General features: G+C 41.5%; 1 protein-coding gene across 2 annotated transcripts in view; it reads left to right on the forward strand.

Moving 5' to 3' along the window:
• Positions 1-16,193, forward strand: part of LOC109519527 (zinc finger MYM-type protein 4-like) — a 34,622-nt gene that overhangs the window by 6,489 nt on the left and 11,940 nt on the right. For both annotated transcript variants that reach the window (XM_019876103.1, XM_019876104.1), the window contains exons 2-17: positions 72-669; positions 1,934-1,986; positions 2,343-2,492; positions 5,417-5,480; positions 8,260-8,295; positions 8,469-8,668; positions 8,801-8,925; positions 10,183-10,417; positions 10,552-10,764; positions 10,856-11,006; positions 11,110-11,225; positions 13,534-13,878; positions 13,966-14,116; positions 14,234-14,409; positions 14,580-14,751; positions 16,071-16,184. In XM_019876103.1, coding sequence (XP_019731662.1) covers positions 72-669; positions 1,934-1,986; positions 2,343-2,492; positions 5,417-5,480; positions 8,260-8,295; positions 8,469-8,668; positions 8,801-8,925; positions 10,183-10,417; positions 10,552-10,764; positions 10,856-11,006; positions 11,110-11,225; positions 13,534-13,878; positions 13,966-14,116; positions 14,234-14,409; positions 14,580-14,751; positions 16,071-16,184 — 2,899 coding nt within the window. The remainder of the gene's footprint in view (positions 1-71; positions 670-1,933; positions 1,987-2,342; positions 2,493-5,416; positions 5,481-8,259; positions 8,296-8,468; positions 8,669-8,800; positions 8,926-10,182; positions 10,418-10,551; positions 10,765-10,855; positions 11,007-11,109; positions 11,226-13,533; positions 13,879-13,965; positions 14,117-14,233; positions 14,410-14,579; positions 14,752-16,070; positions 16,185-16,193) is intronic.

Genomic DNA, 16,193 nt, shown 5'->3' on the forward strand with positions numbered 1-16,193 from the left:
TTTTTCCTCCGGGATTTTCAGAAAAGTCCACTTTCATCTCTGGTTAACTCACTCTTTCCTGTTCTCCTCAGCATGAGCAACAGCAATCCAGAGTCTTTGACCAGGTGATGGGGTTGGGGGACTTTGCTGACTCCTCCCAAGGCTCCAACACCTCCTCTAAGAGCGGCGGTCTGGAGGGGACAAAGGCCGCCGATGAAATTTCAGGATTAGAGGCGCCTCATCATCCAGACGAGGACAGCAGCAACAGCAGCAGCAGGCAACAGGAAAAGATTGGTGAGGGGGTGGAAGAGTCGTCATCTCCTCGCATTGCTTCCCCTGTCACTGACCAGCGCTCCTCATTTACCATGGGACCCAGTGAAGGAGGAGGAAGTGGCGAGGCAGCATTTGATGATGCCTTGGATGGCCTTCCTTCATTTGGTCCTGAGGAAGAAGAGGAGGAGGATGAGGACTGGCACTTTGCTCTGCCAGCGGAGACACTGCAGGATGATGACTGTGACAAATCAAAATGCAAAAGTAATCAATTGAGAGAGAAACATAACAAAATTCAAGAAGATCGTTCTCCTCTGGAGCCCAGAGAGGAAGTCGAGGAGGAGCAAGAGAGGGAAGTGACTAGTTGCTCTGCCAACACTTCCCACTCATCCAAGGACAACACACCTGAGAGCAGCCGAGGTATGTGCATTGTGCAACCCTATCCAATTGATCCATCTATCCATTTTCAATAGGAAGAGGGAGACAAAACGAGCCCTCAGCACCAGCGGCCACTGCATAGATTTCATCAGTCTGCCCCCTGTCCCAAAAAAAGTGTCCGTGCATGACGCCGTGGGAGAGTGGCTAATGGCGGAGGTTTCATAATTCATAAACATTATTAAAAGCTCATTAGCTGTGTTCAGTCGCCTGCTGCTTCTCCTCCTCAAACTGCCCCATGTAGGGTACCCAAATAGGTACATGTTCCCCTTGAGGTAGACCAGCTTGTCAAAGCTGGCACAGGCCAGGGCGGTCCTCTTTGGCCGGAGAATCTCGCCAGCTGTTGAGAAAAACCCCTCTCCACAGCATCGGAGCGAGGGAGTTGGGTGTTATATTTAATATATAAGTTTACCCATGCCTCCCTGTGCTCTGCTGGCGCAATCCCAATGCAGTACGTGCAGTTGGGTGACCAGTGGCGCATTTGAAGCATTTCAAGGCAATTTTTGTCCTTAGCCCATTTCCCCCGAGTAGGTCGAAATGAACTTTTGGTCGCCTCGCGTCTGTGTCAAAAAGTGTACCTCTTATGGCACACGCATACGCGTGAATAAACAGACACACACGAATAAAGTGAAAAACAAACACACACACACACACACACACACACACACACGGTGTGGGATGAGAACGTGCGGCATACAACATAGCCAGATTTCTTAACCAGCTAGATTGAATTGTTTACAAGTGTTTAAGTGTCAACCATATTCACCCTTATTTTGTCTGTCCATCTATCCACAACTACTGTGTTGTACCTGCGAGTGCAAGGCAAAATGATTGACACCCCATGTGTCTATGATTGTGTGTCTGGTTGTTTTTCCTCGATGTGTGTGTGTGTGTGTGTGTGTGTGTGTGTGTGTGTGTGTGTGTGTGTGTGTGTGTGTGTGTGTGTGTGCGCGTGTGTGTGTGTGTGTGTGTGTGTGTGTGTGTGTGTGTTTTAATCAGATTTAGAGGTACAACATGGGGCCAGAGAGGGATGATTGATTTGATTTCTTATTCTTCTTCCTCTTGATTTATTATTATTATTATTATTATTGTTATTATTATTGTCCCTGGTATTTTACCAACATACTACTGTTAGGTATACACCGAAAGTTTTAACAGATCTGTTAGTGACTGTTTTTCTTTTCTTGTTTGTTTTTGTTGTGTTTTGCTAACTCCCCCTCTAAAACATGACTTTTTAACCTCTGATCAGATGCAGGAACTCTGACTCGGATGGAGCAAACAGAAGACAGTCGGCAAGGAGAGGTGGGTTCAGTTGAGTAAGGATGGAAATGATTCATCCAAAATTCCATTCCATGTGCTCCTGCTCTTTGTGCATATATTATATGTATGTGTAATTTTACTAAGCGTTGCCATTTTCATTGTTCGTATTGTTTTTTTTTTTAACTTTGTAATACTATTAGACCTTCAATGAACATGTCTTCAGTATTGAGCACAAATCACATTTATAATTTCACTCACCAAGCACACTGGGAAAGGACCAAATATGATAGTTCTTGTTCAGAACAAGCTTGGTTTTCCATAAATCATTCGAACTTACTGCTTTAACAATGTCAAGTGTCAAATTTTTAAAAAAGGTCCTTTGTTATTTGGTATGTCAGCGGTCCGAGGCTCCTCCCGTGGAGGACAGCAACCCTCCGATTTCTCCCAATATCACCATTAAAGATGAGCCAATTGATGAGGGATACAATGCAGCTTTGCAGCCTCAGACCACCGTCAGACAAATCAAAGAAGAACTAGACCATCAGGAGGTAAGTGTTGTCCTTGCAAAAGCATAGAGCGCTTGTTCCACTGTGTCCTTGGATTTTTTTGGTCAGGTGTGCACATCACAAATTTAGTGTGGTTCTCAGAGGAGCACAAGAGGTGGTTGTATCGTGCTCAGATTTTCCACAACCCACCAACCTTATTGATGACTTAGACTTCCCGCACATTTGGGCAAATATGGCCTGTGCGCCACAACTGGCCCTTCCACAGACTGTGAGTGGCTTCGCAGCCTCTGAAATCCAACGAAAATGTTTAGCTTTTTATTTTTATGTGCACACTTGTTGGCAGTGCTAGCGAACAAGAGCAACGACATGTCCTCACCGTTCCCTATTTACATATATTGTCACTGTATTTAGTGACTTTTCGGATAGCTCAGCAACTGATTTCCTGCACGGGAAGAGGGGAGGGATGAGAGGAATTTGCCCAGGTAATAACTTGGAAGTGAGTTGTATCATGTCAGCCTCCTTTAAAACTATAGAAGAAAATAATACACACTTTCGACATTTTTATGAATGTTGATTAAATGTGATGAAAGGTTAATGGGTAGATATGTCACTTTAATATGACTGAATGTATTTTTTTGAAGTTTTCATTTTAATTTGGTAATTGTCATAACAGATATCACAAGTATCATCTTATTAAAACAGTCCACTTTACAGCTTTATAAAAATACATAAAATTTGAATTTAACATAGCTGAGATTAGCTGGCTCTTGACAACGGTTTCAGTTTCTCATATGACCCCTTTGAAAATTGATTCGCCTGCCCCTGATTATAAGGGGTGGGGTGATCAGCTGATTTGCCGCTGTTCTCTAGCCCAGCGGTCTAGCTCTTGTCCCCAACTTTGTTTGCACCATGGACCGGTTTCACATAGACCTGGCCATATCAAGTTATTTTTAGTGTACTGTATGTCGGGGACTGTGAAAAAAATGGCCTCAAATGACCCCAGTCAGTATTTTGGACACCACTGACATAGACCTGTTTTGATGACCACCATAGCGCCGAAGCCAGGCACCTTGATGGCCCCCACTGAAGGAACCATCGGTGGCAAGTGTTGCTTGCCATCCATGCTTACAGCTGAGCTCAAGTGAATTGTGAAAGGAAAGATCATTTCATGATGTGATTCCACTCATTATTTTGAAGAACAAATCATTTGTGAATGACAGAACAAAACTCGAGCCCTCTGTAAATGCAAATGCAAAATGCTGGATACACAACTGCGTAGTGACTGACTCGAACTGGTCCACGAATTTTAATTTCCAGTGCTCTTGCACACCCGTGCATCTGTTATTTGCACCTTAGGGGCGTGTTACACACCCGTCTAGGAGAAGGTGCGTAACATAGAGTAGGGAAAAAGAAGGGAATCGATCACTTTCGGTCCCAAAGTGACACAAACAAGATCAGAGCCGTCATCACCATTTATACATTGTACAATTTATTCTAAAAAAACAAATAGCCTAAGGCAAAAAGATATTTACAACATGGATTATTTACAATAAACTAACAAAGGGTTCAGAATTGGGTCAGAATCCAAAGGCATCAAGATCTGGGATGCAAACAAAGGAACTACAGCAGCCAACACAAAACAAACTAGCTAACTAAGAATGCACGAGAAAGGAGGGCTTCCCCCCCCCCCCATGTGCTGCAGTCGATCTAAATAAGTTTATATAACGCAACATACAATTTTACAAAAATTGTAAAAGTATTATTCCTGAATATTTATTTCACTTTCAACCACTCGACATGTTCAGTGGCATCAGTGCTATACATACACATATAGTTCTTATTTTTTTCTTTGTATTTTTGCCCTCTATGGACAATAAAAGCGGTATTGTGCTATGACCAAAACATAAATATAAATCTATATAAATAAAACATGAATTGGAATATTTCATATCACACACTTTTTATGCTGTGTCTTTGATTTAAAGATGACAATACGCAAAAATCTACAAAAATTGTAGAAATTGTAACATATGGGGTAACCCATGTGTTACAAACATCGTAGAAATTGCAGCACAAGGGTTACCTAGATTCACAGGTTGAAGGCCGTGGGCGACATGCTCTGCTGCTGTCAGATGCACGCCGACTCCTGTCACTCAGTACAGGCCCTTTAAATTTGCGGCGGTTAATTGTTGGCCAATCTGGGGACCGCTTATCCATTCGAGACCCTACTAAAAATATGAGCGCTCCCTCCCAACACAGACACACACACACACACACACACACACACACACACACACACACACACACAAAACAGAAGAGACCGCAACTTCACTGATACTCACAAAACATAACTTATCATCAACACTGTTCACATCAGGAAATATGGCAAGGGCCGTAACATGTGAAAGCACTTTTAATATCTTCTTGGCCATTAATCTTCAAAATTCGTTTTTAGATGACAACTATCCATACTTTTAAATAGACATAAAGTAGCCAACATTAAGCCATGAATAAAATAAAGTCCAGCAACATTTAAAAGTCGACACGTGTTGCTTTGCGCTATACCTTTTTATACCTTAATTTTTCAACTAGTCGTCACTCTTTTATAATCAATCTCCAATGCCACAGATATTGGCCTACTGATAGATATTCACCCTGTGAGGGAAATGAGGTATGATGCTATATGATCTATGGGTGCACGCATGGCAGGCATGTATGTACCCTACCTTGGCATGCTTCATATTTCTCAGAGAAGCCCAATGAGCCGGCTCAAATGTAGGTCAAAGGGGGAAATTTGTTTGAAATTCCTCATTCCTGCAGAAAATGGTAAAATTAAGAATCCGCATTAAAGCACTTTATAATGCTGGGTGGTCTCAATGCATTTTTCTGACACATTTCTTTAGAACTGTTGATATGTACTTATGGCACATTTAACTGCTAACCTAAATTCTATTTGTGTTTTCCAGGAAGAGCTTAGAATTAGCTCTGTTTACTCTGTTGGCGGAGGGAACACACTTGTGCCCCCCGTGGGTGAGTGTATACATTTCTCATCGTATTTATCATCATAAATATTAAGTAAATATCATTGTATTTATTTACTTATTGGGTCAGCTGGTCTTACTTTACTCAAAGCCGATACCCTATATCTATTACGCCTAGCACACAACATTGGCATGTTGTTTTTAGTATGTGTAGGTCTAAGGCATTAATTTGAAACGTCTGCTGTAATATCTGAAATTGTCCAAATGATTCCAAATTCCAAGTATTTAGTACAGAAAACCATAAAAATATGTCTTTGTTCAAAATAAATTAAAGGCAAAATAATATAAGTTCACCTGTTAAGCTTGACACGATGATGTTGGAAAATAGCGCTGGGCGAAACAGCTGAAAGTATTTCTGATCAGCCAATGCTGATAAATATTACCGTATTTCCTGCACTTTAAGGCGATTCGGATTATCAGCTGCACTTTCAATGAATGGCCTATTTCAAAACTGTTTTCATATATACGGTATATCATAAGTACAGTAGTGGCTGCGGTTGCACTATGCATCTGCTAGATGGTGCTCTGCAAAAGGAATACAGTGAAACTCCTCTAGAACGAAACCTGCATGGGCGAAAATACCCCCTTATGTGAAAAAATCTTCATGCATTAACACAATTCCCGTTCTCCTGCCCCCCATACGACGAAAAACCCCCTGTTGCGTTATACGAAATCATTTTGTCTGCTCCAGCCTCGCGAAGACATTCACTACAACGAAGTCTTATCCAACAGCGACCTCTACTGCTTCGTTCGAAAAAAGGCAACAGCAACCACCACACTGGTTTACATAGTGAACGATGTTTATTTCGGTCACAGCTGCAAGTTTCCTGGACTCAACATACTCATAGCTGCTCTGCCATTGGCTTAACGAGCATCATCCTGGCCTCCGATTGGCCAAGAGGCCACATAGACCTCACTGTCTATGTGTGTAGATACTTTGTAGCCATTTTAGCAATGCAACGTCCATCCTCGTCTGAATCTAACAATAACAAATACTTCCTGGCATGCAATGAACTTTTAAGCCAGCCACGGGGCGCTTCGTAGTCCTCGATGGCCATAGTTAGCTCTCGAAGACTAAAAACCTTACGCTAACTGGAGCGCTTCTCTCTCATTAGCGCTCCAGTTAGCGTAAGGTTTTTAGTCTTCGAGAGCTAACTATGGCCATCGAGGACTACGAAGCGCCCCGTGGCTGGCTTAAAAGTTCATTGCATGCCAGGAAGTATTTGTTATTGTTAGATTCAGACGAGGATGGACGTTGCATTGCTAAAATGGCTACAAAACGGACCTTTTGATGTCAAGCAGCTAAGACAAGAAGAGCTCTGATGCTGGAAGAGAGGGTAAAAGTGATCAAAATGAAAGACGGAGCAAGCAAAATAAAATACATTTTCCAAGAAATTGATGTAAGTGAAAGTGAATGCTGATCGTAAATTTCGCAATTTCTTTCCCTTTTTTTCTTTCTACACTGACAATATGAAGTGTCAAATAAGTGTGTGCTCATACTTATGTACTATTGGAATAAAAATAGAGTACACAAACGTTTGTGTGTGCGTGTACACATACGTTTGTGTGTGTGGGTGTGTGTGTGCTTACATCTAAGATCAAATTTGCTACAGTGAAAAACCCCCTGTTGTGAAAAATTTCTTGCTGCAAACATGATTTCGTTGTAGAGGAGTTTCACTGTACAATACAGCTTTATTTATATGGAGCCTTCACAACCACTGCAGCTGGAACAATGAGAACTGGTCACAAACACGGACATGAAACATACAAGTACAAATGGCATGACAAAACAATAAATGAAAGACAAAAGTTATAAAGACAATTGATTCAATGAAAAGGTGCACAAACCTCATGGGCTCACATCCAAAAGGGGCTAAATATCCTGAGAAGTCTTGCTTGTCCCCTTCTTCCTTCGTTTAGTCAGTAGTTAACTATGCTTTTGGTATTATCTTCGTTTCATAATGGCTGCACAGAGCTCACAAAGTAGTTATCTGTGTGTATTGGCGAATGCTCATGTCAATTAGTGTCGGGCATCACCCTTTTAGGTTACAATTGGTTCCTGCTGTTAATCACCACTAGATGGCGTAGGAGCACTAACAGGAAATAACTCAATGGGGAATATAAAGAGAGTTACAGGGCACACTGTCGGCTTTTGAGAAAAATGAATACCATAGCTGTGCTTTATAGTGTGGAAAATATGGTAATGTATTTATTTTTTTACCTGATCCAAATAAGAAAATATATTACAGAGAATAAAGATAAAATTACAGTAAAATACAGCCATCCATTTTCGGAACCGTTGATCCTCACTAGGACCCGCAGGCTTGCTGGAGCCTATCCCATCTTACTTGAGTGACCACCAACACAACTTCACTTTTATTTCTATTACCAAACTACATCACCACAATGTTTTTTTCTTTCTTTGGTAGTGCCTTCATGTAGCAAGTCGTTGGGTTGGTCACTTTATCAGGGGCAGGGACGAGCAGGTGGCCAGGACCACTTACGTTATTTTCCATATTTAAAAGAGGGATTAATACTTTGTTAGTGGACGAGGCAATCAAATTACTGAGGTACAGAAACTAAATTCAGTATTCTCATCACATAAAAGAAAACTGCATGTTTTGTTTCATTCAACGCACCCTAGGGATATAGCAATAGAATGTGCAGATGGACATGTGCAGATGGACATAGGCAGTAGAATATATCAAATACGACAGGTGTTTGAAGTGCTCATTCTTGTTTTTTGTTTTGGTTTTTTTTTTTTGTAGGAAATTCTACCAAGATGGCGGCCGCTTCTCACATTGGTACTGGATGACTGACATAAAGAAAATAGAAAAATTTTCGCAAGTGCATTGATATTTTTTGTTTACATTGTGACCATTGGTTCAAATGACTTGGGAAATTATGCAATTTGACAAATATGTTAGTTCCATTGATCACCTGTCTCATCAAACTTTGCCCTCTATCTTTATTCCAGCCCACCAAGTGGCAGCACCTGCTCCTCCACAAACAGCCATTTTTATTCCGGGTAGAGGTGCTGTTCTCCAAGCAGTGACCCCGCTTTCTGTCCGACCTCCAGCTGCAATTCAGACTTCGCTTACGTCCTTGTCGCCACTACCCCTTCGACCCCCTGTGCCAACCATTCCTGGTAGTGTTCGCTGCAGTGGCTGTTTTAAGGTAAGATTATGTACTCGCTGCTGTTCTGGCTACTCACAGAAAAGAAACACAAAACAAAGAATAGCAAGGACTATGGTGTTTATGACGACTACCAAAGTATTTTGTTTCTGTTTCTTTTACTATTGTGTTTAGGTTCTGCTCAAAGGTCAAACAGCATTCCAAAGAAAAGGTTCCACTCAGCTCTTCTGCTCCACCGTTTGTCTGACAGGACATCTGCCCCCAACAACCAAGAACCAATTATGTTCCCTATGCAACAGGTACATCTTGGTGACCCTTCTGTCTTTCCAACTGAGTTACAACTAGAGTCCCCTCCCCTCAACCTTTTTCCACTTTTGGGGAAAAATGTATAACGGATGTTTGTCAGTGTTTTTTGAAGAATTCTTTGGGATAAAATTAATTGCGAATACATTTCCAGTACAGTAAAAACATTTTTGTAAATAAACATAAAAAAGCCTGAAACCTTTGAAAAGTATATCACTTGGTCCCCGTGGGGTAGTGAAATTCTTAAAAACATTGAATTTAGGGGGTTGGCAATCACAGCTTAATAAGCATTGAAAAGGTCAAACAGCATTCCAAAGAAAATTGAATTTGATATCTGGGTCAAAAAAAATTTATTTTATTTTTTTTTGCCGTATGTAATTTCTTTTTGTCCCATTTCTCCTATAAAAGTGTCATTTGTCATTTTGAATCAATAACATATTTGAAATAAATGGTAATGATGAGAAAAAACATCCTGTTCTGATAACCAGTGAGAACCCGCCACACACAAAGCAGTTTATTTTTGTGAGCTCCAAGCAATGCACTATTGATAAGAAAGCACTATCAAAACTATTCATATCCAATATATGAGTCATATATTTGCACCCTGCAAGCTACAAACTGAACTTTTTTCAAAACGGCAAGGTGTACACTTCTCTCTAAACAGAATAATGATAATCATGAATTTTATTTTTAATGCAGTTTACATTTCAGCAATCCCAAAGTGCTACATAGGTGGCATTAATGAGGCAACAGACAAAAACGTGAACCACATTCTAAATGTCCTCTTCAGATTTTCTTTAAATGCCTTCTACCAGCAAATGCAAATTCTAGTATCACAATTTTTTAAATAAATACTCAAGCAAGTTTGGAAGATGGGAATCGAAATTTAGCAGCCAACACAACCATAGGCCACCATATTGACTTATGATGTTGAAACGGTTATTTTTCCTGTCGGAGGATGAATATTCCCTTCTCGACTCCGCTCAAAGCAGCCCTGGTCTAGTCACCACCGTGAGCAAACGCATGTGACACACGAAGCGCATGTTTCCGTCAGTCGACAATGAAACGGGAGTCCATCGCTGGGAGATCTTCTGTCGGTATTGACGCAATGCCCACTTCTGCTTAATCAAAATGCCGTTTTTAGACTAGCGAGGCCACCAAGAACATATTCTAAAGAACAGTTTTGACATTACTTCCCGTTTAAACTGATATTCAGATAAAACTCTGTCTTTGCCTTTGTTGTCTTTTTGCAGTGAGATTCTTCGGGCTCGGGACACAATCACAATCCCAGCTGATGACAACACCTACTTGCACTTTTGCGGCCAGCACTGTTTGTCAATCTTTAGACACAGGACAAAAAAAATCGAAAAGGCCCCTGAAAAAGTGGTTGAAAAGCGGCCAGAGAAGAAGATTGATAAGCCACCAGAGAAGCCCGCTGAGCGACTGGCAGAAAATGTTGTTTGTAGTGTGTGCAGAATCACCAACCGGGTAATCACAATGACATGAGCTTGTATTGCAAATAAACTCTGAACTCTAAATATCAGGCAGATTCTCTTTGATGGAGTGTCGTTCACGTGTTAAATACTTTTTTTTTCTTTTATGATCCTGTTTATACCCACCAGATCGAGCATGAGGTCAGCCACCAAGGTCGTCTGCACAAACTCTGCAGTGATGCTTGTTTTGTAACATGGCGCAAGATGCGACAGTTAGCCATGAACTGCTGTGAAGGCTGTGGACTGTACTGTAGTAGTAGTTCGGACTCCTACCATACACTCACTATTGAAAAATCAGAGCTCAACTTTTGTGGTCCAACATGCATTGGCACTTACAAACAGGTATCTGAAAGTTTCTTTTTTCAGAAGGAAAGACATGACACACCAAAGATTGTAACATAAAAGGTTGTTTCGTTGCTTCCCATCTAAACAGTCCTGCCGAAAGACGGTTGAGTGTGCCAGATGTCAAAAGTCCGCAATAGTATCAGCCACCATCATGGAGCGAGACGACAAGGGAAAAGTTCAACTCTACTGTTCACCCGTTTGTGTGCAAATGAGTCGACCACCGCTACACACACTAACCGGTAGGCCGGCACACAATCCCAGAAAAATATGGAATGATTTTTAGAATATATATAACGTGTATCACATAATATATAATGTGAGATGTTCATTTCCATTCCACAGGGGCTGCGTTCCCATGCTGTCTGTGCAAGAACGTAGCTGTTCCTCAGTACCACCTAGCAATGGTGGATGGCACCATCAGGAACTTTTGCTCCTTTGATTGCGTTTCTACTTTCAGGGTAAGGGTGGTGCAAGAATTGCATAATCCTAATTAAAGTATTATGCAGAATTCTTTTGGTTGTGTCTAACTGATTATTAATTGCATGTTGAAGCAATCCGCAATCACACGGCCAAACTGGAAAACGTGATCGTTGACTTCTTGTATTGATGACATGATTGTTTGAAGCCAAAGTTGCTAAAAATAAATGCATAAATAAATCTCTATGGCTGGGGTCTTTGGACAAATGTGACATGCATATCATTTATTTTTACAAATAAGGTATGCAGGCGGCACATTGATCCACTGGTGAGCAGGTCTGCCTCACAGTGCAGAGGTGCAGGGTTCGATTCTGGCTCTGGCCTTCCTGTGTGGAGTTTGCATGTTCTCCCCGTCCGTGCCTGTGTGAGTTTTCTCAGGGTACTCCGGTTTCCTCCCACATTCCAAAAACATGCATGGCAGGTTGACGAAACACTAAATTGTCCCTAGGTGTGGGTGCAAATGGTTGTTCGTCTATGTGTGCCCTGTGATTGGCTGGCAACCCGTTCAGGATGTACCCCGCCGACTGCCTGAAAATGGCTGGATCGGCTCCAGCACACCCACGACCCTTGTGAGCATGTGCGGATCAGAAAATGGATAGATGGATCGATGGATGTACCGTATGCAGGGATGTACTCCTTACCTGTACAGATGGAGCAGCTTCCAGTGCATGTTTTGTGACCGATGGCTGAACATTTTTTTTGTTCCTCCCCTGTGTGGCGAAGCTCCAAATATGAACCAACTGGACAGTGGAAGTGATTTTCAGATTTTTGTGGTATAAACTACATAGTCTGATGATGATCAAGACAGTTTAGAACAGGGGTGTCAAACTCATTTCACATGGTGGGCCACATACGGCCTGGGTAGATGTCAAGTGGGCCGGACCATTAAAATGATACCATACTTTGCTATAAATAACCAAAACAATATGTCTTTCCTTTGTTTTGGTATAAAGAAGCACAAGAACATTCGGAAAATGTTGAAATTTAATGAACATATCTTTTACAAAACATTTCATGAAGCACCTTACATTTCCTTCGACAAATGTGCAATTTACTTTTATAATTCACATATATGCATTGCAACTGATCCCACTGATTGTACAAACTTTAACAAGTAATTGGTTTTGAAAAATATAGTAATGCACTTTAAGATTAAACAAGATTCATAAAGAAAGCAAGTTTTAAAGCATTTACACGTGCATATAAAATCTAAATGTAATCCCTGCCTACACCTTACAAACTAAGGAGAGTGCTATTAAATGTGTAAATGTGAGAGTGCTATTGATAGCGTCTGCTGTCATGGGTCTGTCTCAGTGATGGACTGAGGCTGCTGTTGTCTTCTTCTCTGATCAAAACAGTGTCCCCTAGCGGATACTCAATGAATTGCACCTTAGTAAAAATATTTATTCTGTGTCTTTTATGCATTTTCTTCACTTTTAAATTATCCTGTGGGGCCTGATTGAACGGCCCGTGGACCGTATGTTTGACACCACTGCTTTACATAATCATCTCGCGGGCCGGATTAAAGTCCTTTGCGGGCCGGATCCGGCCCGCGGGCCGTACTTTTGACACCCCTGGTTTAGAATGTCATGTTGACACTAGGGCTGGAAAATGAATCGAAATGTAATCATAACTTCGATTTTGGCTTCCCGTAATCATAAAAATGTGTCTAACGGTCCTGTACGTGTTTACAAGTTCCTATGTAGCGAAAGCACCCAAAATACACCAATACACCAGCAAACCTGTGACATGTATGTGAGTGTGTCCTCACTAGGTGTGCTTTAAATTGTTTAATGATGCTGCAATTGCAGTTTACTGTAAAACTAAACTTTCATTTTCGAAACAATCAGTGCTAATGCTAAAGTCACTGAAAAGAAATCACATTCACATGCTAATGGCAAATTCAATTGCAGCATATACAGAATCAGAATGATAGACATTTATTTACTCAAATGTCCCATATTGTTTGAATATTTTGATTTTTACCAAGAATTCTGAAAATGAGGGTCTGGAAAAATCTCTCATGTGTAAGAACCTTTCAATGTTGTTTCAGTTAAGTATCTTTTTGTAATACCGGTACACTAGTTTTTTATTATTTCTTTAACAAAAACAGTTTTGAAGTTTCTTTTTCATTATTTTATTCGTTTTTCTTACTATATATTAACCATACTTCATTGGGCACAGTTACCTCAAAACGGATTTCATTTCCGTCGTCTGATTTAAATTTTTTTTTTTTTTAAGTTGTCCCCTATTCAGTCGTTTCTTATTCATCTTGATATCTTTTAATAGAAAACAGGACATGCTGGATCAGAGCTGAACAATGGAAAATCTTCTCCAAGGGATGCCTCGCGACTTGGGCCCTCCTCCAGAGCCAGCTCTGTCCCTCCCATTCCTCAGGACTACCCATCTTCAGCCCCCTATCCCAGCCACCATGGAAGTAACAGCTCAGTGCCCCCTTTGGTTCCTCCGTCGCTAGGCTTGACCTCAACTTCTGTGCCAGGGCAAGGCCATCCCCGAACACCTACTGCCCTTTCTGTAAAACCAGCAGAGGGTGGACCCAACGATGGCCCCAAAGTGACCTGCCATCAGTGTACTAAGCAGTTCATCACCAAGCCCCTGCTTTTTGGCCACAAAGTAAGACAATTACTCTTCCCTCAACATCTTCATCATTTGAACTCTGGAACTGTTGTATAATTGTACCTTTTTTTTTTCTCCTTGCAGGATCAGATTTCTGTGTTTTGCTCCATGGTATGTTGCGACGTGTATAAAACAGTAAACAATATCTTGGTAATGTGTGAAGTTTGTAGGAAGGACATGGTGCCATTTGACACAATCCATTACAATGGGAAAGACATTTTCTTTTGCAGCAAACGTGAGTCACCATCAATTCTTGACATTTTCCATTATGCAAATTGGTGTTGAGTTTCCATTTCTTCTGACCATACAGTATATGGATGTGTGACTTTCCCCCAACTATTGTGTGTTTCAGACTGTAAACAAAACTTCAAAATTTGCATTACGTCCCGGAACAAGGATCCACCCTGCCGTCCCTGTAGCTATTGCTATAGCATTAGCCAAAGAATGTTGCATAGTCACTATGGAGGCAAGCTGGAAGAGTTCTGCAAACCCCTCTGCATGTCCCAGTACACTGTACTCTATTATGGGGTAAGGAGATAGACCTGCATTCGTTATCAAAAGACACTGTTAACCTAATTGGCCCTGACATTGATCAAAAATCGAAACCAAATAAGTTCTATTCTATTATTTAACATTTTGATTCATTTCACATCAGCCAGTATCGTGATAGTGGGACTTAATCACTCTCTGTTGTACAGATGGGTCGATGTGACAGTTGTAGGAAGCAGGGCTACTTAAATGAGAAACTGCAGTACATGGGTTCAGTGAGGAACTTCTGCAACCTGACCTGCTTACTCGGGTACTGTTCCCTGAATTTTCAATCCACCCAGCACACTCCCAGCAACGGAACTGGAGCAGAGCAACCTCATGGTAAGATATGGTGATGTGTGAAGTCAAAATTGCCTGTTGCTTGGTGAGAAAGTGGATATTATTGTGTTGCATGAAATAGTCATCAAGTTCTTTGAGCGCCTGGTTCTGCCCCACCTCAAGTCACCACCCCTCTCCTGAACCTGCAGCAGTTCCTGCAGAGCCAACAGATCTGTAGACAACACATTTATACTAGTTCAACTGAACTACAGAAACAAAAACACAATTCACATGTAGTTAGACTTTCTATAACTCGGTGGTGGCCTTGGCCATCCATTATGGCATTGTCTGCTGGTCAGGCAGCATCTCGGCCTGGGACAGAAAGAGGCTGGAGCGACTGGTCAGGAAGGCCAGTTCTGTCCTGGGCTGCTCCCTAGACACTCTGGAGGAGGTGGGCAACAGGAGGATGCTAACTAAGCTAAAAGCTATGATGGACAGTCCCTCCCACCCCCTCCAGCCCGCCCTGACAGCACTAGGTAGCTCCTTCAGCCAGAGACTGTTACACCCGCGCTGCAAGAAGGAGAGATACCGCCGCTCCTTCCTACCGACTGCTGTCAGGCTGCTGATTAAAATATAAATAAATGATGTGGAAGACTATTGTAAATAGCACTGTGACCTTATCCATATCTGTATTTATATTGCACTTAATTGAACGGTGTTTGTTTTCTTTTTCTTCTTTCTTCTTTCTCCCCATTATCTTGCTGCTGTGGACTGTAAATTTCCCCATTGTGGGACAAATAAAGGATATCTTAACCTTAATGAACCATCATCTCCTATGGAGATTCAATAATAATACTGCATCGGATTTATATGCTACTTTTCTGGACACTCGACGCTCAAATCGCTCACAATAGATACATTATTCATGCAGTCGCACATTCACACTCTGGTGCCGGTAGCCGACATATGTGTAACCACAGCTGCCCTGGAGCAGAACACCACCAAACATTCACACCTAGCCATATACCAGTGTGGGTGGCACTAGAGTGACATATGAACTGTGCGTTCTGTAAACAATGTGTTTTCTCAAAGCAATATAAGGCTGTGCAGTCAGGAAACGTTAACAGTAAAATGCTACGGGCTCGATATCCGTGCAAACTGCTCAATGTGAATTTTATTTACCATATTTCCGGATTACAAGTGGATACTGTTTTCCCACGCCTTGAGCCCTGGGTCTTTTAATGTGCTGTGGTTCAGTTATAAATTCTTACTGTTCTTTTAAAATAAAATTTGAGTTGTAAATGTACCTTTCAGTGACAGTGGCAATCGAGTCGAATCTGATTGTGATTTAAAAGGTACAATTTTTCTTTCTCTTATTCCAGCTCCAGCCCAACCTCACCATTTCTCAAAAACTAACCCTGTCATTGCTGATGTTGTGTCACTAGCAAATGGCTCTGCAACTCAGCCCAGCGTGCCGTCGGATGTTGCAATGACTGGTGAGTTGA

Source organism: Hippocampus comes, unplaced genomic scaffold (genome assembly GCF_001891065.2).
Source record: "Hippocampus comes isolate QL1 unplaced genomic scaffold, H_comes_QL1_v1.1 scaffold252, whole genome shotgun sequence".
Taxonomy (NCBI): domain Eukaryota; kingdom Metazoa; phylum Chordata; class Actinopteri; order Syngnathiformes; family Syngnathidae; genus Hippocampus; species Hippocampus comes.